The sequence below is a fragment of the Drosophila ananassae genome, chromosome 3R (assembly GCF_017639315.1).
Source record: "Drosophila ananassae strain 14024-0371.13 chromosome 3R, ASM1763931v2, whole genome shotgun sequence".
Classification (NCBI taxonomy): domain Eukaryota; kingdom Metazoa; phylum Arthropoda; class Insecta; order Diptera; family Drosophilidae; genus Drosophila; species Drosophila ananassae.
The window spans coordinates 16,380,874-16,406,126 of record NC_057930.1 but is presented as its reverse complement, the minus strand read 5'-3'; the positions used below and the strand labels follow the sequence as shown (position 1 = coordinate 16,406,126).

At 46.1% G+C, this 25,253-nt stretch overlaps 7 protein-coding genes across 10 annotated transcripts; 3 read left to right on the top strand and 4 right to left on the bottom strand.

The window, feature by feature from the left end:
• Positions 1-31: 31 nt before the first annotated feature.
• On the top strand, positions 32-6,061 carry LOC6498450. Its single transcript, XM_001962809.4, has 5 exons — positions 32-131; positions 1,697-3,736; positions 3,798-4,087; positions 4,145-4,776; positions 4,829-6,061. The coding sequence occupies exons 2-5, from the start codon at positions 1,742-1,744 to the stop codon at positions 5,626-5,628; spliced, it is 3,717 nt and encodes a 1,238-aa protein (XP_001962845.1). The 5' UTR covers positions 32-131; positions 1,697-1,741; the 3' UTR covers positions 5,629-6,061.
• LOC6497052 (radial spoke head 1 homolog) lies at positions 5,954-7,356 on the bottom strand. Its single transcript, XM_001962810.4, has 3 exons — positions 7,149-7,356; positions 6,539-7,096; positions 5,954-6,481 (listed from the first exon to the last, which is right to left on the bottom strand). The coding sequence occupies exons 1-3, from the start codon at positions 7,218-7,220 to the stop codon at positions 6,071-6,073; spliced, it is 1,041 nt and encodes a 346-aa protein (XP_001962846.1). The 5' UTR covers positions 7,221-7,356; the 3' UTR covers positions 5,954-6,070.
• Positions 7,293-11,281, bottom strand: LOC6497051 (UDP-N-acetylglucosamine--dolichyl-phosphate N-acetylglucosaminephosphotransferase). The gene is made up of 5 exons (XM_001962811.4): positions 10,874-11,281; positions 10,673-10,814; positions 10,404-10,617; positions 10,114-10,348; positions 7,293-7,897 (listed from the first exon to the last, which is right to left on the bottom strand). The coding sequence occupies exons 1-5, from the start codon at positions 11,017-11,019 to the stop codon at positions 7,405-7,407; spliced, it is 1,230 nt and encodes a 409-aa protein (XP_001962847.1). The 5' UTR covers positions 11,020-11,281; the 3' UTR covers positions 7,293-7,404.
• LOC6498451 (beta-1,4-mannosyl-glycoprotein 4-beta-N-acetylglucosaminyltransferase) lies at positions 8,062-10,102 on the top strand. Its single transcript, XM_001962812.4, has one exon. It carries the CDS (start codon positions 8,242-8,244, stop codon positions 9,655-9,657), a length of 1,416 nt encoding a protein of 471 aa, XP_001962848.1. The 5' UTR covers positions 8,062-8,241; the 3' UTR covers positions 9,658-10,102.
• A 67-nt stretch (positions 11,282-11,348) lies between the features above and the next one.
• LOC6497050 (sorting nexin-29) lies at positions 11,349-13,152 on the bottom strand. The gene has a single exon (XM_001962813.4). It carries the CDS (start codon positions 13,054-13,056, stop codon positions 11,485-11,487), a length of 1,572 nt encoding a protein of 523 aa, XP_001962849.1. The 5' UTR covers positions 13,057-13,152; the 3' UTR covers positions 11,349-11,484.
• Positions 13,153-14,240: 1,088 nt separating this feature from the next.
• LOC6498452 (polycomb protein Sfmbt) lies at positions 14,241-21,233 on the top strand. 4 transcript variants are annotated; one of them, XM_001962814.4, is made up of 9 exons: positions 14,241-14,420; positions 14,922-15,180; positions 15,474-16,386; positions 16,725-17,566; positions 17,625-18,087; positions 18,146-18,395; positions 18,461-18,972; positions 19,031-19,392; positions 19,687-21,233. In XM_001962814.4, the coding sequence occupies exons 2-9, from the start codon at positions 15,034-15,036 to the stop codon at positions 20,017-20,019; spliced, it is 3,822 nt and encodes a 1,273-aa protein (XP_001962850.1). In that variant the 5' UTR covers positions 14,241-14,420; positions 14,922-15,033; the 3' UTR covers positions 20,020-21,233. The 4 variants fall into 4 exon arrangements, with proteins under 4 accessions (XP_001962850.1, XP_014762131.1, XP_032311296.1 ...); XM_014906645.3 differs by having other exon boundaries at positions 14,242-14,420; positions 19,031-19,320; XM_032455405.2 differs by lacking the exon at positions 14,241-14,420 and adding an exon at positions 14,486-14,589.
• A 215-nt stretch (positions 21,234-21,448) lies between these two features.
• LOC6497049 (NAD-dependent histone deacetylase sirtuin-1) lies at positions 21,449-24,800 on the bottom strand. Its single transcript, XM_001962815.4, has 2 exons — positions 23,097-24,800; positions 21,449-23,033 (listed from the first exon to the last, which is right to left on the bottom strand). Exons 1-2 carry the CDS (start codon positions 24,343-24,345, stop codon positions 21,775-21,777), a joined length of 2,508 nt encoding a protein of 835 aa, XP_001962851.1. The 5' UTR covers positions 24,346-24,800; the 3' UTR covers positions 21,449-21,774.
• Between the last annotated feature and the right edge of the window lie 453 nt (positions 24,801-25,253).

Genomic DNA, 25,253 nt, shown 5'->3' with positions numbered 1-25,253 from the left:
TTTATTTTGCAGTTTTACTAAATTAGTGTTTTAAAAATGCGTTGGCTAATATGATGTCTCACATCTGGTCACATTAATCAAACTAGGTGAGAATAAAATTGATAGACGCGAAAAAAATGTTATAAAGAACGGTGAGTTCTCAATAAAATAAAAATTTTCAATTTTTGTAGTTGCCTTGGGATGTAGGAGTTATCTGAAGTGTTTCTGAAAATACAACTTATTCGTGTAGGTGGTGAAGCGCATAGATCTGTGTTACTTTACGTGTCTGGTATTGAAAGCGCAGCATACATATGTAATTATCTAAAGGGTTGAAAAAAAATCAAATAAAAACATTTTAGGCTTAATTATTCTCAAAGGAATTTTATAATCTGAACTATACTAAATCAGAGGCTTATAAGTAGGATAATCTTGATTTCTTGCACAACAAACACTCATCCATTTATACAATTGGCATCAAGTTTAAGGAAGAAATAAAGAAAAAATGGCTGTTTGAATAAAAAAATGTGTCGGCGTCAAGCGCTATTTTGTGAATGGAGGGAGCCTCCTCTTTAAACGAAATTAAAATCTTAGCCACGGCCGTCTCATTAGCGCTGTTTAGACGTCACCATTGCACAAACACACCTAAGTTCGTGGGCAGTACATGGAGAGGGGCAAGGGTTGTGGAGAAATAATGTACATAAGTATGTACGATGTTCATTAAATCCCTAGTTAATCGCTCTCTGTTGTTGCCCTGCTTAGAGCTCGTCTTTCTCGACAGATTATGCAACTCTCCTGCTCTCTCGCTGTTCTCTATGCTGCTCTGGTTCCTCCTCCTTCTCCTCCTCCGGATTTAATAAAAAGATGGACTTTCATTGCTTGCCACATAGAGCGTCCGTTCAGAAATGAAAACTACTTGAGACCAAGTCCATTTTTCACTTAACTGCTAAGCCGCTCTTGTCCCAGCCGCTGCTCTCAACACCTAATTTAATTATTGTCTTATATTCGTGGCATTTTTTTTCGTCACATTTGGCGAATGGGTTTCAGTGTGTGGTCATTTCGCAGTCTGCGTATCTGAAGCTATTTTTGTATTGGATTTTGTATGGGTATTTAAGTGTACATCATCATCATCAGCGCCAAAGAGTTCGAATATTGGCTTTCAATATCAATATTTGTGCAATTTATTGACGGAAGTAGTGCCTGTGATTTATAGCACTCTCGAACTCATTCATCTTAATTCATTTTCCTACCCGATGGTTATCATTAGTTCAGTTTCTTTGTTTGTTATTGAGCTGCTTATCTCTTATCAGCTGGGAATTAATACAAAAACACACTCCCATGCACCTAAGAGAGTCCATTTATGATGGTTTGTGGGCAGCTCTCCTACAAAGTCTGTTCTGGCAAGTCCTTAATATATCCTTTCTAGAGAGAAGAGGGCCAGCTTACCTGCTCCACCTTCTTATATTTATTACAACTCCCAAAAACTATTGATTTTTGGGGCTCTTTTCGGCCCTTACTCCTTACTAAAAACCAATTTAAAGAGCTTCCTTTTTCCCACCTCCTAGTTCATGATGACAAAATCAATAATGACCACAAAAAGGTGGTGGTCTTATGTCCTTTTTCGATTCTCTTGCTCCTGCACGCACAAACTTTACTTCATTATGAGACTATGTCCTTAAAAAATCTATTTAAATATTTATTTCTATAACTTTTCTTGCAGGTGTACTATGCGACCTTATAAATACCTGAGATTACATACGGAAAAATGGAAGCAATGTCAAAAGTTTCTCTGATATTGTCTGTCTTGGGGTTGCTCAGCGTTGCTGCCGTCGCTTCAGGCGGGAGTAGCAGCCGGAGCTGCCTGGCCACCTTCAGCAACGAATCTCATCCGCAGCAGAATCGGCCCGATGAGGTCAGGCCGAGGACGAGAACTTGGCAAGAGCACGAGTTCTCGCTGTTGGGCTACAAGTTCCATCTACCGTTCGTAGGACACGCCGTGGATGCCGATCAAGAGGACAGTGACAGCGATGACGGTCTGTGGCTCGACGATCTGTATCCCGGAGCAGGATTGGAGAGCAGGGAGGTGGAAGAGCACGAGCTATGGTCCGATACCAATGCGGATCTGTCCAACAAAGTGTTCAAGTTAAGCTGCGACCATGTCAGCCTGGGAATGGTCAATGAGGAGCTTCGTTCTCAACGGAGTGTACATATTAACTACCAGAAGCTCCTCCTGGATCACGTCTCTGCAAACTCTGGTGATTCGCTCCAGCTGCCACAGTATGAGAGCGTTCAGGAGTTTTCCTGGCTGGAGAGTGCTCTCAAAGATGAACCTCTGAAGAAGCTACTTTCTTCTCAGCCGCACTGCTTCGAAAGTATGCAGAAGGTGGATGTGTCGGAGAATCACTTGGAATGTCTTCACTGGGCCATTCCCCAAGCCATGCGGCGCCTAAAAGTACTTAAGATAAGCGGCAACCGGCTGGCCAACTGCAATTTGATTAATTTGCAGAATATGAACCATTTGGAGGAGCTGCATCTGGACAGGAATGGTCTGAAGACCTTGCCGCAACGCTTCCTAGTCGGGTTAAGCGAATTGCGTCTTCTGAACATCAGTCATAATCTCCTCTCCGAGCTGCCGCGAGACATTTTCGCAGGAGCTCTGAAGCTAGAGCGTCTTCTGATATCCGGCAATCGATTGACCGTGTTGCCCTTCCAGCTGTTCCAAACGGCCGGCGACCTACAGGTCCTCGATCTTAGCGACAACCGCCTGCTATCCTTCCCGGACAACTTCTTCGCCCGCAACGGCCACCTCCGTCAGTTGCACTTGCAGCGCAACCAACTGAAGTCGCTCGGCAAACAGAGTCTCTACAACCTGCGCGAGCTGCGGCACCTGGATCTCAGCCAGAACTCGCTGGCTAGCATAGATCGGAAGGCCTTTGAGTCCCTGGGCCGGTTGCTGGCTTTAAACATATCCGGCAACAACCTGACGATGCTCTCCTCCACCATATTCCAGCCCCTGCATTCCCTGAAGCAGCTGGATCTGAGCAAGAATAACTTCAGACATCTGCCCAGTGGCCTGTTCCAAATGCAGCGCTCCCTGATAGTGCTGCGCATCGATGACACGCCCATCGAGAAGTTCACCAACTGGATATCGCGGAACGACGAGTCACTGGTGGATCCAGAGGTGCTGCACCGCCTGAAGTATCTGTCGTTGCAGGGAAATCCGCACTTAACTGCCCTACCACCCACATTGTTCGCAAATACTCCCAATCTCAAGGAGCTGTGGTTGGCCAACAACGGCTTGTCGCAGCTGCCAGTCCAGATCTCTGGGCTTTCGAAGCTACAGCGTCTCAGTGTTCGGGGAAATCGTCTCGGAGCACTGCCCGAGGGACTCAAGGACTTGCGACAGTTGCACTACGTCAATATACTGGGCAATGAGTACCAGTGCGACTGCAAGATGTACTGGCTGACCGCTTGGCTGTCGAATGCCAATACCAGTCTGAGGCGTTTCCCTGCAATCATGAATGCCAAGAATCCCAATTCCAGCCAAACGTCACAGGAGTCATACGAAAGAATTGACGATCAAATCGATGCGCTCAGTTGCCAGTACGGCTATCCGGGCGATATGCTGCAGGTTCTCAGCAATCTCAACTGCTCAGTGCCCACGGTGGTGCAGTTCTCCGAGCCCAAGATGCACAAGCTGCTCTCCACCGCCAAGCTGGAGTGTCAGATATCGGGCAGTCCTGTGCCAGACATTATTTGGGTGAGTACATAGGTTGTCTATCCCTGATAACGATTAAAAAATAATTATTATTTCCATCTAGGTTACTCCGAGGAACAAAATACTGCGCCACCATGCAGATCCAGATAAGAGACCCATTATCATTGACAGCAAGGAGGATCACCAGCCGCCAAGTGCGCAGGAACTGGCCGCCCTAATGGATGAGAGCTATATACAGTCGCTGAACCTCACACGTCAGCAGAATCTTGTGGGCCAGCGTGTGGTTTTGGTGGAAAATGGATCGCTGCTGGTGCACAACATATCCAGAATCGACAGTGGCCTGTACACGTGCTACGCCTTCAACGTGATGGGCAAGGCCTCGGCCGGTTTGCGGTAAGTATACATGTGCCATAACTATGTGCAATGAAAATAATATGAATCTCTTTCCAGGCTATACATCGACCCGATTGTGTTCTACCGGGTGAAGATAGGCAGCATTCTGTTCGGCACTGCTCTGGCTACCGCGTTTCTGTTGCTGACGCTCTTTGTGCAGGGCTTGAGGCGTTGTCTGTCCCATTGGGGGATCTGCGATAAGTTTTATTGCTGCGCCAATCGGAATAAAAAGTCGCCCAGGGCGCGACAGATTTATGCCATGCTGGACAGCATCGAGAGCTACAAGAGCCAGCAGCTGGAGAGATTACGGGAGAACTATGCCCAGCAGGTGCATCGCATTCGGGAGAACTGTGCCCAGCAGGTGGAGTGGATCCAGAGCAGTTACACCACCCAAGCCAAACATATCCGAGAGTTCCGCGACATGGGCTCCAATCACTTGACCGCCCTGAAAGACCAGTACTACGATCAAGTGAAGAAGGTGCGCGACTACTCTACCGGCCAGCTGAGCTGGGTGCGCGAGAACTACGTCTTCCAGCGCAATAAGATAAGGAAGTTCAGTGCCCACCAAGTGTTGCGTCTACGCGAGGGATACAAATACCAGCAGCAGACGCTAAACAAGGTGCTGGAGAACTTGCCAAGCTTTTACTTTGAGAACTGTCGGGGACGGTGCGAAGAGGACATTGTCGAAGGTAATAATTCAATATTCAAAAAAAAGAAAAACTAAATATTTTTTATTTGCAGACATAGACTGCTACTTTAAAGGCCACATGGACTTTGCCGGCTCCAAGGAGCTGAACATCCAAAAAATAAAGGCTCGCCTATCTGCCAATTACTCGGCCAGCAAGGCGTCCATCTACTATACTCCGCCGGACGAGGACCTGCTCCGCTGCTCGAACCTCAACCTGCAGACCTCACCCATTCACATCAACTACATCGATGAGAATCTTGACCAGCAGAAGCAGCTGGAGCATGACTTCAAGATGGACCCGCATCTGCTGCTGTACAACACGCCCCAGCTCTATCTGAACCCGGAGGGAGCGAGCAGCAGTGGCCAGGCGGCGGCCATGGCCGCGGTCTTGGCACTGACCCAAGGTGTCAGCATTGAGGACAACAACCAGGAGCAGGAAATGCAGCCCCTGCGGGATATTGCTAGTCTATTGGAACTGCCAGAACTGAAGGACTCGAACGATGTGAAGAACTCAAAGTCGTGTCCTGCCATTTACAAGGTGTCGAAGCGGAAAGATGGCAGCACTCTGCACGAGCTGCAGCGGGAGGGCGAGGAGCCGTACCAAATGTTGCGTCTTAATCCCGTGGAGACAACAGCGGGACTGGAAGTGCCGAAGGAGCGGTCAGATAAGATGAATATCGTTCTAGATGATTGCGGATCGACGAACGAAACACCCCCATCCGCTTCCAGTTGCGACTCCAACAGCTTAGCTGACAGTTGCGGCAGTATCTGTCGGATTAACGAAATGGCGAACGGCTCATCCTCAATTCCTATTCCTTCCCTTCCTGCCCATTCTGTCCCCGAGAAAACATAGTTTTTTTTTATTTAAACTAATAGAGTATATTAATTGTAAAGATGTAAGCAAATCAAACGCAACTGGAAATTAAATCTGATTATGATAATGGTAAGAGATCAAAAATAGTTACGGTTAGTGTTAATTAGAAAAAAAAACAATTGAACGAAAGTGCTGAACGCTTGGGTATAGACTACTGGAGAGCCAGCCTTGCCCGCAATAAGCTGACAAGAATTTAAAATCGAAGTTTTCCCACCCCTCGATTCTATCGCTAAGGTATCACGTCAATAATGTTTGAAAAGAAATCCCCCTTTCCGTCGCCAGCACTCCCACATAGCAACCGATGTAAGTCTCAGTATGTATTTCTTGTATTTCTTGAACAAAAATTTATTGACATGCTTCTTGGCTGAAGAAACATGGCAGAAAACTAGAAATAAAAGTTCGTAGAATTAAAGTCCACTGATTAGGGATCGGGGCATTTTGGGGATTTGAGAATTTCAATGGCACATGGATTAGCATCAATTTTGCACACCTCGCTCTCCGTCTCCACCTCGCTGAGATCGTACTCGCACTCGCACGGGAAGCACTCCATTTCGCCGCCCTCCTCGCCCTCAGCCTCCTCTCCTTCGCCGTACCAGCTGACCCTCTCCTCGCTCCGGATGCTGGGCACAGTGGACAGTGAGCAGACGGACAAGTCGGAGTCGGAGATGGCCAGGGGCACTGGCTCCTGGGGCAACAGGGAGTAGTCGTAGACGGCAATTTCCTGTGCGAACCACAGTGTTGGGGCGTTGGGCTTGCCGTTGTCATCTTCCTCCTCACCCAAGCGCTCCTCAAAGTCCTCGTGCTCTGCCATGTCATCATAGTTGCCAATAGTCTAAATTAAGAGAAGAATCATTAGACTCAATGGCATCTTCAGTTGTGTTTTTTGAACCTTAAAGTTGTAGTTGGCGGGAAGAAAGTATCCCAACAGCATGTAGCGATTGTTGAAGCTGAAGACCGAAGGCCCTGTGGGGTACAGAGTATCCCAAGTTCCATGTAGAATGGTGCACTTATCATCGTTTCCAATATATAGCTCAAATGGTCCACTCCGAACGTTGGTATTCCAGGTGGACTTCAATCGGACCGAAAGACAGCACCCATCTGTGCCGCTATTGAAGGTGTATATACCCACTCCGTGCCGCTGCCCTTTGAACCAATCCCCCGAGTAGGTATCCCCGTTGTCGTAGTTGTACCGTCCCTTGCCGTGCTTCAGGTGCTTGCGCCAGTTGCCCTCATACACTGACCCGTCTGGGTAGATGAAGATGCCCCGTCCACAACGCTTTCCACACCGATACTGACCATAATACCGCGATCCGTCCCGAAAAACATACAGACCGATTCCATGCCGCCGGCCTTTGCGGTAGTTACCATCGTACTGATCTCCATTGGGAAGGATGGCCCATCCGCGTCCATGCCGCTGTCCGGCTGCATTGCGTCCACCTAAGTAAAGCTGAAGATTGGAATAGAGACTGAGGCGGAGTTTGGATTTTCGATTTAGTTACTCCTATGTTTGGTCCCTCATCCTCTTCCTCGGGCGCGGACAAATCCTCTTCCGAAACATCCGTAACGCTCATTGTGACCAAATTAAATTGTTTGTCCCTTTTTTTATTTAGGAGGATTATATAGACATTAAAAGATTTCTTAAATATTGCTTTGGAAAATTTTTATGGGGTTCGCAATAAAACTAGATGTGTTTCCAGTTTCGTAGAGTTAACAAAACAACGGCTTGCTACAATAATTATACAAATCACTTCAAAGTTACGTTTTCGCGTAAAAGTAGTTGGCCAGCGGGTAGCGAATGGTCAGAGCTATCAGTGTACAGACTGCCTGGAAGGCCATTAGCATCTGGGTGACCACTCGCTCGTGGACTGGACCGAATATGACCAACACGAAGTTGATGAGGGTGAAGTTGTTGGTCCTTATCAAGCCGTCTGGTCTGGCCTGCCAGCTGATTAGTCGCAGCTTTTGGAGAGTCTTGACCATCAACCGTCCCACGGGGTTCAGCTCCTCCATACGGAACTCCGTGGTGCTGATGTGCAGCAGATCCGTCTTGCTGTCGTATTTGGGCAGCCGATGCCGAGGGCAAGGCACAAAATGAAACAATTGCGGCGTGGAATACAGGAAGTTTAAGACCTGTGGCAGGAAGAACAACAATAGAGTCTTGCTGAAGTGGCCCAGGATGCCCACAACGGCGAAGGTCATGCCAGCAAAGTAGCAATATGTGTCGCCGACAAACACCTGCGAGGGATACCTATAAAGAAAAGTTTTTATTTAGAATTATTGAGAAGATTTTATTGAAAACTCAATTAAAACCCGCCACCAATCTTTTTTAAATCGAATATTTTTGTTCGGATGGTTTCTTCAGGAATTATTTGAATTTAAAAAGTAGTGTTGCAAAACTGTCGAAAAAAAGGATACACAAATCAGCTGATACGGACAATCGGAACAGCTGAGCAGCCGGGGTTAAAAATTATCTTTGGGCGTTAGTCGATCCACCGAAAACTACGAAAAACTAAAAAATATATTAAAGATATGAAGAAATAAAATAAGAAACTGGCAATCCTCGAGTTGCACTTCCCAATACACAAAGCTGGAATGGGCCGCCGTTCTGTAACCAAGAAATTGGTACTGTGGTCGGTGCTGGTGGTCCAGCTCTGTCTGATTGGCTGCATCTGGCTCCTGCAAGTGGACTACAGCCAGGATCGGAACACTCTGGGACAGACAAGCAGCCGAGTGAACTTTGTAACCAGCAGAGATGGCGAAGGGAAAATATCCCCAGACAAAGGATCCTCTGGTGGCGACATACATTGTCCGCGAAGGCAGGACAACGTTAACCGCTATGAGGCAGACTTTTACCGGATGAAGCCGGCAGCTCTGAATGAAACTCACCCACCGGACTACAACGTGCCTGCCTACGTAGATGCGGAGATGGGCCTCACAGCCAATTTGTGGTGCTACCGCGAGGGGACCCTCAACGAGAGCCGTCAAATCAATTATGTGGACTATCTGATGGTTTCTCCACATTGCGATTGTGCCAGTGGCTGGCATGGCAGAGATTGCGGACAACCGGAGATCATTTGGAGGGCTCTAATGACTCACAGCGGAGCGAGTAAAAGGAGTGGGACGACTCCCATCCAACTAGTTGAAGCCAGCTCCGGCTACCTGCACCGGCTATTCTATATGCTGGACCTCGGAGCCTGGGAGCATATCAGTCTGGAGCTCTTAGAGCTCCAAATTCAGTCCCTGTTAGACGTAGTGGACTACTTCCTCATCTACTATGTGAGCAATACCACCAAACAGCGCAATTTGAAGAACATCCTGGGCAGCCAAACAAACTATGTCCTCCTACAGTGCTCATCTGCGGCGAAGTGTACTAGTTCCTTGGCTTACAGCTACTTTCGAAGACAGCTCTGGCTGCAGTGCAGCGTTCAGATGCAAGCGCAGGACCTGCTGCTCCATGGAGACAGCCAAACAGTTTTTGCACCAGCAGCTCTCAAGTATCTTAAATACTATGCTAGAGACGTACTGCCCCTGAGGTTCAGAGTGAAGTACAACGTTTATGGACTGTTCTGGCAGCATCCAAACAAGACCCTCCTAAGCGGAGTGATAAGTTCCTTGGGGCACATGCACAGTGTCCATGCGGATATCAGCCGATTGCAGCGGCAGGCTGGCAGCCCCCTGGGTGACCTGAACCACTACGGCGGATGGAGCTGCGAGTTTTGCCTGCCACCTGAACAAATAATTCTGCGTCTGCAGAGCTCCCCCCACCAGCAGTCGGCCGTAAGGCTGCCCAACGACACGCGAAATGCGCACATTGATGCCACCTACATCCAGCAATTGATTGGAAACGGAGTCCACATGGATAGCTTTACGCAGTTGCTCCGCCTGCGAGAACAGAGTGAGAAGTACTTTGCCCCAAAGGAGGCACTCCAGCACAGCAGTCGGTATGGCCAGCTTTTGGTAAACCTCTACGATGTAGATGTGCTGGAGGATCTCCAGGATGAAGACTAGCTCTAGCATCTCTTATAGTTATAGCTATACTTTTATTTATTTCTAATTTAAGTAAACTCTTAAATGTTTATCCCTGAGTTATAAAATTAGAAATCTGCTTTTGAAACCTGCCACCTTCTCTGTTTTCGAGCAACTGAATCCGAAATTTAATTTACTTTAGCAGACAGGACAAGCAGACCGTAAAATCTGTGATAGGAAACTACGAAATATGCAAGAAATGTATCAACTTAGCAGAGAATTATTCTCGAATTGTATAATTACTTTTAAGAGTAAGCTTTTCACATTTACTTTTTTATAATCGAAATGAATACAGGAAAGCTAATTTAATTTAAATCAATTAATAATAAATAAATAATTTATTAAGATTGTAGAAGAATTTGTTAACTTGCCAGATCAGATCAGTCAATATTTTTAAACAAAAAAGAAATATATATAAAATATGAAACCAGAACTCACTTGTTGAACTTCCAGAGCGCCAGGGTGGTCGCCGCGAACGGTAGCATTAGGTAGATGGAGAATATGTGCGACTCTACCTGATGACCCAGGTATAGTTCGATGCAGTTGAAGATCAGAATGGAACCAGCGATTATGACAGACTGGCCGACTTCCAGGCCATTGATGCCCGCCAGGATGTTGATGGCATTTGTGCAGAAAACAGCCAGCATGCCCATAAAGATGTAGTATAGAACGCCTGAAATTATAATTTATGTTTCTTCCTTTTGTTCCATAAGGCATCTATTTAATACCTATGTTCAATGAGGTTCCAATCAGGTCCCTTGCAAAGTTCGGCATAATAATGGTGGTGGAGTTATAGTTAACATAGTAGACCATGAGCAGGGGCAGCGTTGCAATCGTGGGTAGCAACAACTTGTGGCGCCACCGCAAATCCAAGACGTCGTCGGCGAAGCCTAGGAAGATCATACAGCAAATGGATAGCAAGGCGGCAATCAATTCTACAAACTGTCACAACAATAAGTGATAACACAACCTCAACAAAATGTAATTAACAATCTACCTTGTCGTGGGGAAAAGTGTCCGGCTTCCCGCCCGTAACTGCATCCGTGGCAGCCGCTTCATCGAAGGCAAAAGGGATGGGGATGAAAAGAAACAGGGAGACGAGATACACGCATCCAATAAGCACGCCAAAGGACTCCGGACTGCGGAAGAGATGTGATTTTAATAAGAAAAATAATTAAATGCCGAGGAAGTAACTTACACCTGGGGCTTGTCCTTTTTGCAGAGATCGTTGCCGAAGAGGTTCGCTTTGATGAACATGTCCCGGAAGCGAGGTATCATCCTAATCGCCATGTAGTAGGCGGCTCCCGAAATTGCAGAATTGATTGCAATGGCTGCTCCGGACATAATTGTATTTTTAATTTGTTCCTAAGAACTGCACTAATTTAATTAGTTTAAATTTTGCGTAAAAAAAGCCGCAACCTGGTGCTTAAAGTCAATGAGCCAGCTCATCGAGCCAGGACCAACTAAATAGTTTTTAGACAAAATAAATATTTTTGGCAAGGGGATCTAGCAGATTAATACTTTCAGTTTTCGAGAAATAAATTAAAGCTGACGAGGTACACGCAATTTAATGAGTGGCGAAGCGTACGTTGATAACAACATCAGCTGTTCTGCATGCCAGTGTTGGTAAATGATTTCTAACAATACTGAAAACTTGCCGCAAAACTTTAAACTTTTTAAAATTTGTATTTTGATTTTTATTTTTATTTACTGTACATATGTATAACAATATTTTAATATCAATAACGAAATGAACCGAATAGTTTCAGCTTGGGAGCCTATTCAGCGGTGTTGAGCCAAATTAGTCGGTTATCTTTCCCGAAAAAAGGGAAAAGCCTTCTGCAGCTCCGCCTTAGATTTGCAGGCCTCCACCTGCGGCAGTGTCTCCACAATATTAAGTAGATAAATCTGAAGCTGTTGACGGCGTTCCTCCACAAACACCAAATTCATGTTGCCGAAATGTTTCTTGGGGGGAAACTCCACTGAGCTGACCACTGGATGTGTCCTCAACAACGATTTGTGCAGCTTGTCGAATTCACTGTAGCGCCGGTAGAGTGTCCAGTGGTCCAGTCGCTCGCGCATAGTAATGTGGATTTCGTACGCGTAATGAGACCTGGAACGCTGGCCTTTGGCTAGCTTGACTTGCGGAATGGTGATCAGGAAGTTGGAGGTCAGCGAGGAACTGGGATCAATACCAGTCATTTCAAATTGCTTCGTGAGTCGTCGAATAAGCAGGCGGTTTTGCAAATTCAGATCTGCTACACGAGTTTCCAGCAGGGCGCATCTCTCAGTAAGCAGATTAACTTGCTCCTCCAGATGCGCCTGCTCTTGGCCGTTGTTCGCTTGCCAATTCGGCGATGAGGACTTGCTCCACTGCGAGGAAGTATCACTGTGGTCCTCGAACACATCCGGCTCGGCAGCAACATGGGACGTATCCAGCAAAGATGTCTTATCCAAGTGGTACTCCACATTTTGATCGATAGGTTGAACGGGTTCTGACGAATCAGAAGGAGGTTCAGATGGTTTGTTCCACTGCTCATCTATAACATCTTTGTTCAATTGTGGAGATTCGAAAGTGTCAACAGGTTTAAGGGCACTTAGCAAATCCGCCGTGGAGCCAAGTTCCTCAATGTGACGTTCGATAGCTACGCCAGGACGATTTCTTTGACGCGATATCACAGGTACCGGGTTTGGGGCATATATAACAGGCTCCTCTTTGAGTTGCTGAAGTCCCGCAGACCGTCGAGGGGCGTTTAAATCCGTCGTGTCCACATTAAGGGAAAAAAATACATCTTTGAGGGAGTCGACAATCTTAGGGAGCTGTTTGGTCACCTCCTCGTTGAGCAACAGCGACCAGGGAGTGTAAAACCTATTCAGTTGCTCTTCGTCACTTAACCAGGTAAGGACATGGCTGTGAAGGCGTTTCTCATTTAGAGAGGCGCGAATAAACGCTCGACCCCGCCCAACATTTGTCCATATTTGTTTCAGATCCAAGTATCTTTGCCGTTCATGGGGCGTTAGGTGTGACTGGCAGAAGTCCCAGAAGGTTGTCTCATTATTGTTGCTGGTAATACTGGAATTTCCGGAAACCATCTCATGCATGTTTTGGATGAAACTGGCGGCACTGAAAGTTGTACCATTTAGAGATTGTCGTAACCCGTAGCCAAGGAGCTCCTCAAGGGAATCACATAGCTCTTGCACGGACTCCTCTTGCTCTGTGACGAGTTCCTTTCCCTTAAAATTGCTCGATATTTGGTGCGCACTTTCCTGAAAGCGACGAAAGATGTCCTCGCGGCGCTGGCCAAAGGTGCTGCCACCCAGTTGGGTGCGTATTCTCCTCAAAGAATCCGTGGGCATTGCTCCGTCCCCAGGCATTGACATATTTCTTAGGAATTAATTAACTTTTACAATATTTTCATTTTGACAACAAAACTAAGATTGAGAGTGTGACCATATGCCGATTAAGATTTTTTGCCAGCTCTGAAAGCGTAAAAAAAATCAAACAAAGAAATATTTTAAAACAAAATATAACCATGTAAACAAAAAACGACGGAGAATCGATCTACAAATCATTTAAGATATTCCGCTCAAGAATCGGATGGAAATTGGCAAAGATATAGCTTCCACAGGGGGACATATCGGGCGTCCATGCATTTTTCATCAATTTGAAGGGGATCCCCCAGAAAAATTGAAGAAAAATCTAAAAAATATTTTGTTCTTAGATTTTGATGCAGAACGATGGAGAATCGATCAACAAATCATTTAAGATATTCCGCTCAAGAATCGGATCGAAATTGGCAAAGATATAGCTTCCACAGGGGGACATATCGGGCGTCCATGCATTTTTCATCAATTTGAAGGGGATCCCCCAGAAAAATTGAAGAAAAATCTAAAAAATATTTTGTTCTTAGATTTTGATGCAGAATGATGGAGAATCGATGTACAAATCGTTTAAGCTGTTCCGCTCAAGAATCGGATAGAAATTGGCAAAGATATAGCCTCCACAGGGGGCCATATCGGGCGTCGATGCATTTTTCATCAATTTGAAGGGGATCCCCCAGAAAATTTGAAGAAAAATCTAAAAAATATTTTGTTGTAAGATTTTGATGCAGAATGATGGAGAATCGATGTACAAATCGTTTAAGCTATTCCGCTCAAGAATCGGATGGAAATTGGCAAAGATATAGCCTCCACAGGGGGCCATATCGGGCGTCCATGCATTTTTCATCAATTCGAAGGGGATCCCCCAGAAAATTTGAAGAAAAATCTAAAAAATATTTTGTTGTAAGATTTTCATGCAGAATGATGGAGAATCGATGTACAAATCGTTTAAGCTATTCCGCTCAAGAATCTGATGGAAATTGGCAAAGTTATAGCTTGTGCTTTTTAAACTTTGCTTGTGCTAGTGGTTTTTATTTTTTCAGTTTTATTTATAGACAATTAAATGTTTATATAATTAAAAAGGATTATTTATTTAAAAATACGAATTGTTAAATGCAGGCAGTTTTATGTAAAAAGGAATGTCAAAGGTCAAGGTAAAATGTATGTAAAAATGAAACTTGTTATCGATATCGATATATTGATATTTTGGCAAGCAACCCTACTGCTCGGCGCAAAAGCGGAAAAAAAACACAAAAAAAACTGTCATAAAAACCTCGGAAAACAATTAGAAATTAAATAAACGTCACGAACTAAGTTTAATCTGCAATTAAACATTAAGGTGGAAGCGTCGAAAGTGCAAGAGAGTAAGTATTGGAGATGGGGAAGCTGCTTTTGTGTCTTTCGTGTTTTCTTTTGTGTCTGCGTTCGCCGTCTGTGACTTCGCTTCATTGACTTTTCGAAAGAGTGTGAGCCAGAGAGCAAAAAATATGCCTATAGTTTGGATAAAAACAATGTGCTTGGTTATCACATAGTGTAAGTGGTGGACTATGCTAGTGGGTAGTATATCCCATATCCCTAAATTATCTCCAAAGCGGAAGTTATTAAATATGTGTCCATGCCGTCGCTACAGCAGCACCCCGAAGTCCTCTGCCTCCTCCACCCCGCTTGCCCATGTTTTTGCTCCTTGCGCAGCAGCTGCGTGCGAAAAATGCCACAAAGAAACAGCGAGGAGCAGGAGCCAGGTCGTCAAGTAAGGGTGTTGCTTAGTATAGGCTATGGTATATTATATTGTTCTAATTCAATTTAAAAACATTGTGGAATAAAACCAAAAAAATTACATAAAATGTGATTTAATTTCTTTATAGTTAAGTCCAGGACCCGCACAAATGGAATACACAATGAAATCTGTTTGAAGACTCCGAGCATATCCCAACATAAATGCTATCACCACTCTCTGATCTGCAACACTAGCTCAGTATGAATCCTGCCGAGCTTCGAATGATGTGGATGAGCAGCCAGTACAATTCTGAGCGTATCACCCTGGAAGATGCCGCCACTCTACTGGGTCATCCCAATGTTGGACTCTCTGTTATGGAGGACATCTCCGCCCATCAACCCACTCTGGTGAGTTTCTATTTCCTCCAAAAATGTGATACTCAGAACTGTGTATTTGAGAGTCCTCGAAGTGGCAAGCAAACCCAAATTCTGTAGGTTTCCAAAACAATGTACTCTTTGAGGATTGGCAAAGCTTTTAAAATTCTAATTTTTGTCTTTGTTGTTGAACAAATTTGAATTCGCTTACTTATTTATTCTACTTTCTTTTCTATGATTTATGTATTGGTTTTAATCGACAATTCAAAACGACACAAAAACACACATCCAATTTGAAAACAACCTACCTACCTACCTACGAAAAGGAAATGAATCCGATGATGAGCCTGGTGGGGGGGGATTTCACTGGCCAGGCGGCGGCAGCAGCGGCGGCACTCGGCGTTCAGCCAGGCACCCTAATTGCCACCAATTCAAACAACCTATACGGATTTGCGCACATGGGCGGCCTGCAGCATCAGCTGCTCCAGCAGACGGCGGCGGCGGCTGTCTTTCAAAACTATGCCGAGGTGATGGACAATGAGGTGGGCATGTCCGCGGACGTTGCCGGATCGGCGCTGATGAACGTGGGTGTTGGCGTTGATGTGGGTGTGGGCGATTCGATTGTGGACGATGAGGATCCGCAAGTATATGGCCAGATGGAGGATGGCTATGACGATGGCGGGTCTGGGCTGGAGCCCAAGCAGGAGATCATCAACATCGATGAGTTCGTGATGGACAACAATTCGTACGATGGCACAGATTTCATGACCTCCTCCGACAAGGACATCTCGCAGTCCTCCTCGTCCTGCATGACCCAGCTGCCCAGTGGACTGGGTGTGCCGGGAACAGAGCACGATCTTCTGGTTCCACTGGCCGACGGCCTGTTGCATCACAAGTTGCTGGGCACCACCCTCTCCCCGGCGATGGGTGCTCTCAACGGGAATACCTTTGGCAACATAATGGTCGGCTCGGAGGCATCAAGTGTGAACACAATCAAGCAAATGCAGAGAAACTTCACGCTGGCCAAAGGCGGCACTGTCCCAAGCACCACCACCACAAGCAGCACTAGCGGGAGCTCTAGCAATGTAGCCTTAGCGTCCACATCCTCCTCGCTGCGCACCCAGCGGAAGACGCGAAAGATCGAGCCGGTCAACAGGCCGGGGCTGGAGCTAAAGACGCCCATCGCGTACAAGGGCAACATAGACCCCTCGGTGATCCCTATTCAGAAAGACGGAATGGGTAAGGTTTCACCAGCAAAGGGTGGGTCGATTTCGGTTGGATGATAAAATAATTCTCTGTAATGTTTAATAATTTTATAAAATATTCTCAAGTGGCTTAAAAATAACTAAAATGTATTGATTTTTTATTATACAAATCGACTCACCTGAAAACACACGATTATTCGAGAAATTTAAGTTACAAATTAAATAGTATTAGCATTTATGTTTTTATTTGTTAATGTTTTTTGAGTTTAAAGAATTTGGGTTTGTATGGCAGGGTAATATTAGGATAAAAGTGAATTAAATAGTAATATTTTATTGAAAAATATACTTATAATTCATCATTACTTTCCACAGCTGTCTGTAAACGATGTGGCGCCATTGGAGTAAAGCACACTTTCTACACGAAGTCCCGACGCTTCTGCAGCATGGCCTGTGCCCGAGGGGAGCTGTACTCCCTGGTACTCAATAGCAAGGTGGAGGCCGACCAAATGACAGCAAACTCTCCCGTTCCCGGCACCAGCCTGGACTCGAGCGAAGAAGTGCTGGCCGGCGAACAGCAACAAGTTTCGTCCGACATCGAACTGGACCTGCAGGCGGCGCACATTAAGAATGCCAACTACAGGTTCCGCATCACGGATCAGTCCAAAATCACCCAATTGAACAGTTTCGGAGAGCCTATGTCCCTCGGCGGCGAGGCGGCCGCCAATAACATTCAAACGTCGGCCGTGGAAACAATTTCCGCTCTGAACGGATCGGTGGGCGAGGATGTCGCTCAGGGCGGACTGGAGGGCAGTGGAGCAGCTCCTCCGAACGCCTATCTCACTGCAGCCCCGACGCCGAAGGCCCTGAGACTCTTCAAAGATGTTTACCCGCAGGACGATCTTCCTCAAATACCCAAATACGAACGACTTCCGGTTCCATGTCCCCAAATGGAAAAGATCATCAGCATACGGCGGCGTATGTACGATCCCACACACTCCTACGACTGGCTGCCGCGCCTCAGCAAGGAGAACTTCAATGCGGCGCCAGTCACATGCTTCCCCCATGCACCTGGCTGCGAGGTCTGGGACAACCTGGGCGTCGGCATGAAGGTGGAGGTGGAGAACACCGATTGCGACAGCATCGAAGTGATCCAGCCGGGCCAGACGCCCACCTCGTTCTGGGTGGCGACCATCCTGGAGATAAAGGGCTACAAGGTATGCTGTATTTTGTTTTAAAAAATATTAATTATAATTAGTTTATTTTTATTTTTAGGCACTGATGAGCTATGAGGGATTCGACACGGACTCTCACGACTTTTGGGTTAATTTGTGCAACGCCGAGGTTCACTCGGTGGGCTGGTGCGCCACAAGGGGCAAGCCGCTCATTCCGCCGCGCACCATCGAGCACAAGTACAAGGACTGGAAGGACTTCCTCGTGGGCCGTCTCTCGGGCGCCCGAACTCTGCCTTCCAACTTCTACAACAAGATCAACGACAGCCTGCAGTCGCGCTTCCGGTTGGGACTTAACCTGGAGTGCGTCGACAAGGATCGCATCTCGCAAGTACGCCTGGCCACTGTCACTAAGATCGTGGGCAAGCGCCTCTTCCTGCGGTATTTTGACTCGGATGACGGCTTCTGGTGCCACGAGGACTCGCCCATCATCCATCCGGTGGGCTGGGCCACCACAGTGGGCCATAACTTGGCAGCGCCCCAGGACTACTTGGAAAGAATGCTGGGTAAGATGAAGAGATTTGCATTTTAAGGGAATGGTTACTTAGTTTATACTCTTTTCAGCTGGTCGCGAGGCCATGATTGAGGTGCACGAGGATGATGCCACCATCGAGCTGTTCAAGATGAACTTCACCTTCGATGAGTACTTCGTGGACGGCAAGACCAATGGCTTTGTGGAGGGCATGAAGATAGAGGCCGTGGATCCCCTGAACCTCTCCTCCATTTGCCCGGCCACGGTTATGGCGGTTCTGAAGTTCGGATATATGATGATTCGCATTGATTCCTATCAGCCGGATGCCTCAGGGTCGGATTGGTGAGCTTTTTTAGCAAAAAACTTGCAATAGAACAGATAATTATTTTCATTATTCTCCTCTTTAGGTTCTGCTATCATGAGAAGAGTCCGTGCATTTTTCCGGCTGGCTTCTGTTCTGCAAACAACATAACTGTCACTCCCCCGAATGGTTATGACTCCCGCACCTTCACCTGGGAGGGCTACCTGCGCGACACTGGCGCCCTGGCCGCCAGCCAACACTTGTTCCACCGGGTGATACCCGACCACGGCTTTGAAATGGGCATGAGCCTGGAGTGCGCCGACCTCATGGACCCGCGTTTGGTGTGCGTGGCTACCGTGGCGCGTGTAGTGGGCCGTCTGCTGAAGGTCCACTTTGACGGCTGGACGGACGAATATGATCAGTGGCTGGACTGTGAATCGGCGGACATCTACCCAGTGGGTTGGTGCGTCCTGGTGGGCCATAAGCTGGAGGGACCACCGCGAGTGGCACACCAGCCGGCGCCGAAAGCCGCTCCAAAGCCCAAAGTGCCACGGAAGCGAAAGACAAAGAAGGGGGCCGCCGGGGCCAGGAACGCAAACGAAAATAACTCGCCATCAGGTAGGGATGCTTGAAATATCTTTCATTTTCTGATTTAAAAACTAAGTTATCCTTTCAGTGAAACCTCGCACAATCGCTCTTAAAACCACTCCGCACTTGCCCAAGCTGAGCATTAAACTGGAACTGAAGCCAGAGCATCACAATGCTGCCTTTTACGAAAACAATCAACCGGAAGAGGAGCCCGAGGAAGAGGATGCCGAGGCCGATGGGGATGTGGATGGCGATGGCGATGGCAGCACCAGTCACATTTCCGAACAGTCGACCACCCAATCTTCCAGCGATCAGGTAGCCGGTTCGAGCAGCGGATCCACCTCGCTGCTGAACACAGCAACGAGCAACAATAAAATGGTAAAGAAATCCTCCACTACTAAGTCACCTGCACCACCAACCGTGGGCCGCAAAGCCACAAGCTATATTGCGGTGAGTACTTAGTGGAATAATAGTGCGTAGAGTCATCATCCAGAGTCATCCAGTCAGCCTGCACTTTGCTTGCTTCATCAACTGCTATGCTGCTAGCCAATCGACCTGTTCATCCTTGTTGATATTTATTTGTTAATCAGATAGTTAACCTGATCCCTGATATGCCTTTTTTGTAAATAACTTGATTTTACGCACTCTTATTTTTAGTACCGCCCTGCAAGGACCTTAACCCTATTCATCCATAAATTTATACTCTTTTTAATAAAATATAATAATAATATATCCCTTTTACAGAACTCCTCAGCGACGAATAACAAATACATTCCTCGCCTAGCCGATATAGACTCCGGTGAGATGCAGGTGGAGCTAATGCCAGAGCTATGGAACGTGTACGATGTGTCGCAGTTCCTGAGGGTCAACGACTGTACCGCCCACTGTGACACCTTCAGCCGGAACAAGATCGATGGCAAGCGGTTGCTGCAGCTGACCAAGGACGATATAATACCACTGTTGGGAATGAAAGTGGGTCCTGCCCTCAAAATCTCCGATCTAATTGCCCAGCTCAAGTGCAAGGTTAATCCCGGCAAGGCCAGATCGCACAAGACCAACAAGTCGCCGTTCTTATAGTGCGCGGACTTTAGTTTTTTCAAAGCAAAGCGAAAAATATCACCGATAGAACTACATATAATTTTAAAATATATTATATATATAAGAAGTATATATATATTTAAGCATATGCATACTGAAGTATTTTGTTAGCACGGGAAGTCAAAAAAAACACACACACACACAATCGTTGCCTAGAGTGGGCTTCTATGCCCATTATACAATTATATAACTAACTCAAGTCTCAAGCGCGTTATTTCAGATCGATTATATCGTTTATAAAATAGAATAGCATAGTCCAGTAGTCCAGTAGTCGAGTAGTCCACTCTCCAATCAGAGTTCGATATCAATTGTATAGCAAACGTTGAATTGAGGAAAAAAAAAAACTAAAAACTAAAAACTAAAAACTAAAACACGCATATTTTGTATAATATTGAGAGCAAAATGGTAACATTCAATCAATATATTTACATAGATATATATGCGGAATGCATAAGATTGTTAATTGTACATAAACAGCGTCGTTGATGACGTTGTCCCTCACGAATGTCATATTTTAAATAGTTTAAACTTAAAGCCAGTAGCCAGTCGCCAGTCAACCGAATCAGGAAGCAATTAGTCCGTAATATCATACCAGAATGATAGTCAGCCAAACGGACTCTTCGATTTATACACGCCTACTTATTTTGAAATGTATACCTTTGAATACAAAAAATAAAAACATAAAATAAAAATGATGTAATTAGATAAGTCTAAGCTACCACTCGATGTCAGAATAATTAAAAAAAAAAAACCAACAAAAATCCGAATTAAAAAAAATTGCAAGTATTGAAAAGTGATGGTCTTTCGAAAATAAAAACTACTTTGTTTTTTAAATAGTTTTAGGTTGCTATATATATTATGATTATTGATACATTTTATGATATACAGACTAAATTCTTAAAAGTACGTGTACACTGTGTTTGGTGGCTAAATATTTATACTAGGTTTTCTTTTTTCTTAATTCTTTTTTTTTTTTTTTTGATTAAACATTTCAACACGCACACCGAATGACAAACTTGATTGAAGATTTTCCTTTTTTTCTTCATTTTTTTTTCTATTATTATAATATAACGACGAATAAATGAATTTTCTGATCAAATCTGAAGTGGGTGCGAGTATATAAATGTTGGAAAATTGAAAAATTGTTGCCATAACCGATAGATGGAAGGAGAAATGAGGTGAAAGGAGTTAAACACAATTAGAAAAGAAAGTAAAGACCATTTACAGAACCGCGTGGGGGGAGGTGGCTTGCTTATATACAGAGTGCTTGTGTCTAGTTCTTAATTAAGTCTAAAAGGAGTTTAGTTGCATACTTTTTGAATATTTTATACTTAACCCTAAGCTTTAAAGTTGAGGCGCTACTTCTCGTTCAAAGAAGTCCTGCTTTTTTTTTTTTTTTTTAAAAGGATTTTCCAATCTCTCTCATCTTAACTGTGCAAGTTTTTATCTAAAAAGGCCTCAATAACAACTTAATATAATAAAATACTAACATTTACAGAGTTCTTTCTATCAAATAACGCCAAAATCAGGAGTGAACTGAACGTTTTCTGTTTGAATTTGAGTTTTTAAAAGATTTCCATTCAAAGCTAAATTGGAATCTGACATTAACTGACATTTCCTATCCGAGTTCAGTACCGTACCGTCTTTATGCTTCGCGTTAGTTTCTCTTTTTTTTTTTGTAGTTTAAATTGAATTTAAAATAAATACTAAAGTTCTAGCAGGGCTACATAACATTTACACAGCTTCCAACTGTGCAGCCGGCGGCGGACTCTCCTCCGACCGATCCTCGCTGGGCCGCCTCTTCTTCTGGGGTGGTGGACTACCCGTTTCCATTTCTATTGCAGATGCAGGAATGCAGCTGGAACGCTTCTGGCCCGGACTACTGCTGCAGGAGGCCGCGATTTCTGGATTATTTCCACTGGTTATCTCGGTGACTATATGGGCTTCCAACGAGGGCGGCAGCAGCGGCGACAAGGGTACGGCATTCAGATCGCAAGCCTCCTCCGCCTCATCATCATCATCGTCGTAGTTCGGTACCATATTCCCGAACAGGTCTTGGTGTGTTTTCATGGCCCTCGCCTCGTCCTCATCCTCCTCGTCGTCGTCGCTGTAGTCGTTGTCCCAGAACACCTGAGCCCCCGGGAAAACGTACGAGTAGTTGTTGGTGTGCGAGTAGAAGGTGCCCGGCTGCAGGCGCTCCGCGGCGGTCTGTCGTTTGCCCCGCTGCTGAGGCGTGGGCGTTAAGCTGGGCGCCACTCTCTTGGTTTCCTGGACGAGATTGCTGGGCCGCACGTAGCTGGAGGTAGCCTCGTTGTCGCACTGCTCGATGCCGCTGTCTTTGGAGGAGTCGATAGACAGATGTCGATAGCTTTCCACCGTGGTCTGCTGCTGCGCTCCTCCTGCCAACCGGTCGCAGCAAAGGGCCGATGTTTCGTTCAACTCCACCAGTATATCGGTTTTGATTCTCTCGATGGCGGCCGCTTCGGCGGCGCTGGAACGCTTTCCCCTCGAAAATATGGAAGATTCAAACCCGGAGTCGGAGCAGGTGCCGGCCGAGCCCAGAATATAATCTGTGGAACCATTCGATTTCACCGACTGGGTGTCAGTGTCTATCTGGAGTTTACTTTCGCTCTCCGAGCTGCAGTGTCGGTAGTGGTGGTGATGGTAGTTGTGATAGTGCTCCGTCGGCATCAGCTCCTTGCTCTCCTCGAGCACTGTCTCGTCGCAGCACAGCTTCCGCCAGCAGTCCTCAGTGTCTTCGGAGAGACGGTGACAGATCTGGTTGATGATCACGTCGGAGTCGCCCAGCAGCTCCACGTCGAACTTCAGGTGGTGCAGCTGCTCCCGGTTGATTAATATCTGCGGCACATTCGCCGGAATGCTACTGGGGATATGGGCCACGGGCCGAACCTTCAGCGAAGAGCCGATCACTATGAGTAGGTCGCACACGTCCTTGTCGGTGGCCATGACAGTGTGGTACTCGTCCGGAAGACCTGCAAGAATTCAAAATAAGAGTTAGTTCTAAGCCGTTCTCAAGTGTTTAGGAGAAAAATTACCTTCTCCGAAGAAAACAATGTCCGGCTTCATGATGCCGTTCTCGACGAGCTGGCGCAGCTCCTCCTCGGTGACCGCCACCGAGGCATCCACGCTCTGCTCCTTGTTCGGCTGGCACTGGGGACAGACCGGTATGCGCTGGGCGAAGATGTCCGCCCGCAGAGCGTCGGCGTTGCACTTGAACCGGCACTTGGTGCACGAAGCGGTCGAGAAGGAGCCATGGCATTCGATTACCCTCTGGATGCCCGCCACTCGCTCCAGCGTGTCGATGTTCTGCGTGTAGTTGCGCAGCAGCTTGCCCTTCGTCTCCAGCATCTTGATGAACCGATGGCATGGCGAGGGCTGGAACTCCCCCGGATATATCTCGCGAGCGAACTTGTAGAACGGCCGAGGATCCCTTTTGAAGTAATTGATGTCGAACATAGCCTGGGGATCGGGAAGGTCGGGGAAATCGTGAGCTAACCTGGCGTATATGCCGTTCGTGGAACGGAAGTCGGGAATGCCACAGGACACGGACACACCCGCTCCTGTCAGCACGATGATTTTCTGCGATTTCTTGACCAAGTCGATAACGTCGTCGAAGGTGTTGACATCCGAGAGCTTGTTCCGGCGCTTCGGCTCGTTCAACAGGTGGACCAGGTAGTCCCACAGCACCGAGTCATCGGTGTCTGGTGCTAGTCCAGTGGCGAAGTGGGGCATGATGCTGGCTATCACCTGGCGGGGCACCCGTCCGGTCAGGAACTCCCTTTGGAGCCAACGCATTTTCCAATCGCCGGGTCCCGCGGACGAGGAACAATCCGAGCTGGAGTCCTCGTTGGAGTCCACCTCGTCCCCTTCGTCCATGTCCTCGTCGTCGTCGTCCTCCTCGTCCTCTTCACCCTCCGAGTTGGAGGCAACTGGACCCTCCTCCCTGGACTTGTGGGGGGATGGATTTTTTGGCATATCTTCCGAAATGGCGCCAATTTCGTCGTCTTGTTCTTCTTCTCTGACGGCCAATGTTTTTGTTTTGATTTCAGCATTTGCTTTGCCTGGCACTTCGCTTCTTGTTGCTATTGGCGCAACTGTTGTTTCTGTTGCTGTTGCTACGACGGTCGTCGATGATGTTGACGTTGTGTCTAGAATTTCGGCGCCAAAATCAAATTCTCTCGGTTGAAAGAAGTCGGGGTTGGTTTGCATCTGGACTTCGGCAATGTCGCCCAAATCTTTGGCATTCATGTGGCCCAGGCGAATTTCCTCGTAATTTTCCATCATTTTCCCTCAGCGCGCACGCACACAGCACACCCTAATAAACACACACTCGCAAATGGAAAACTCTTGACTTGCGCTGTTGCTGGCTCTGCTTCCTCTTCTTGCTCTCTCCGCTTTGCGCTCTCGCGCCGTCCGTTTTCACCTCTCCTTCGTTGATACACACAAAAATTTTTACGTCGTCAGCTTCGCACCCATTTGGCTCAATTGAAAAAATACTTTGGGCACCTTTGGGGTCGAATTTTTTCAGCGAAAAAAGCCTCTTTCACTAATACGCGATAATAGATAATTAAAAAAAAATTTTCACTTCATTTGATTACGATTTTTTCGTAATTTTCTAGCGTACTTTCTGGAAAATTTTCCGATGAAAAAATCCACACGAAGCTGCGCCTGTGTGTGTAAAAAATATTTCTTGGGTGCGACCATCCTTTGTGGAGAGCTTGGCACTAACGCGTTTTTCTATGGAAAAAGCCACCAGCTATGACTCATATGACGTAAGCTGGTATAAATACCAAGGTGTTTGTGGTATTTTTCAAGATTTTTGACTGGCATTACGTGTTGGTACAGTAAAACCCTGAGATGCTCTCATCCTCAGTTTGATAACGAAAATTTTTAAGACGTTTAAATTTAACGTTTCTAATCAATCACGTGTATTATACAAAAAAATGGTTCAGAATGAAGAAGATATATGTGCCAAACCAGCAAAATACCTGCTTAAAGCAGTTTTAGGAACATTTTTAACTATTTAAAGAATAGAAGCCTTTGTGGCAAACTTCAATTAAGAAACGTACCTAAGAAGTAGCTTTTACAAAATAAAAAAAATCTTTTCGCTGGCGAAAGTTAAAATGTTTAAAACTCCACCTTAAATTCCCAATGGAACAAAAATATATAAGTATATCTTTCGGTTACTGAGT

Coding starts and splice junctions, on each gene's coding strand:
- LOC6498450 (XM_001962809.4), top strand. CDS start 1,742: ATGGAAGCAATGTCAAAAGTTTCTCTGATATTGTCTGTCTTGGGGTTG. Junction 4,088..4,144: donor AAGGCCTCGGCCGGTTTGCG/GTAAGTATACAT, acceptor ATCTCTTTCCAG/GCTATACATCGACCCGATTG. Junction 4,777..4,828: donor CGAAGAGGACATTGTCGAAG/GTAATAATTCAA, acceptor TTTTATTTGCAG/ACATAGACTGCTACTTTAAA.
- LOC6497052 (XM_001962810.4), bottom strand. CDS start 7,220: ATGAGCGTTACGGATGTTTCGGAAGAGGATTTGTCCGCGCCCGAGGAA. Junction 7,097..7,148: donor ATGAGGGACCAAACATAGGA/GTAACTAAATCG, acceptor TCCAATCTTCAG/CTTTACTTAGGTGGACGCAA. Junction 6,482..6,538: donor CCGCCAACTACAACTTTAAG/GTTCAAAAAACA, acceptor CTCTTAATTTAG/ACTATTGGCAACTATGATGA.
- LOC6498451 (XM_001962812.4), top strand. CDS start 8,242: ATGGGCCGCCGTTCTGTAACCAAGAAATTGGTACTGTGGTCGGTGCTG.
- LOC6497051 (XM_001962811.4), bottom strand. CDS start 11,019: ATGTCCGGAGCAGCCATTGCAATCAATTCTGCAATTTCGGGAGCCGCC. Junction 10,618..10,672: donor ACACTTTTCCCCACGACAAG/GTAGATTGTTAA, acceptor TTGTTGTGACAG/TTTGTAGAATTGATTGCCGC. Junction 7,898..10,113: donor GCGCTCTGGAAGTTCAACAA/GTGAGTTCTGGT, acceptor TTTTCTTTATAG/GTATCCCTCGCAGGTGTTTG.
- LOC6497050 (XM_001962813.4), bottom strand. CDS start 13,056: ATGTCAATGCCTGGGGACGGAGCAATGCCCACGGATTCTTTGAGGAGA.
- LOC6498452 (XM_001962814.4), top strand. CDS start 15,034: ATGAATCCTGCCGAGCTTCGAATGATGTGGATGAGCAGCCAGTACAAT. Junction 15,181..15,473: donor CCGCCCATCAACCCACTCTG/GTGAGTTTCTAT, acceptor ACCTACGAAAAG/GAAATGAATCCGATGATGAG. Junction 16,387..16,724: donor TATTCAGAAAGACGGAATGG/GTAAGGTTTCAC, acceptor TACTTTCCACAG/CTGTCTGTAAACGATGTGGC.
- LOC6497049 (XM_001962815.4), bottom strand. CDS start 24,345: ATGATGGAAAATTACGAGGAAATTCGCCTGGGCCACATGAATGCCAAA. Junction 23,034..23,096: donor CATTGTTTTCTTCGGAGAAG/GTAATTTTTCTC, acceptor GAATTCTTGCAG/GTCTTCCGGACGAGTACCAC.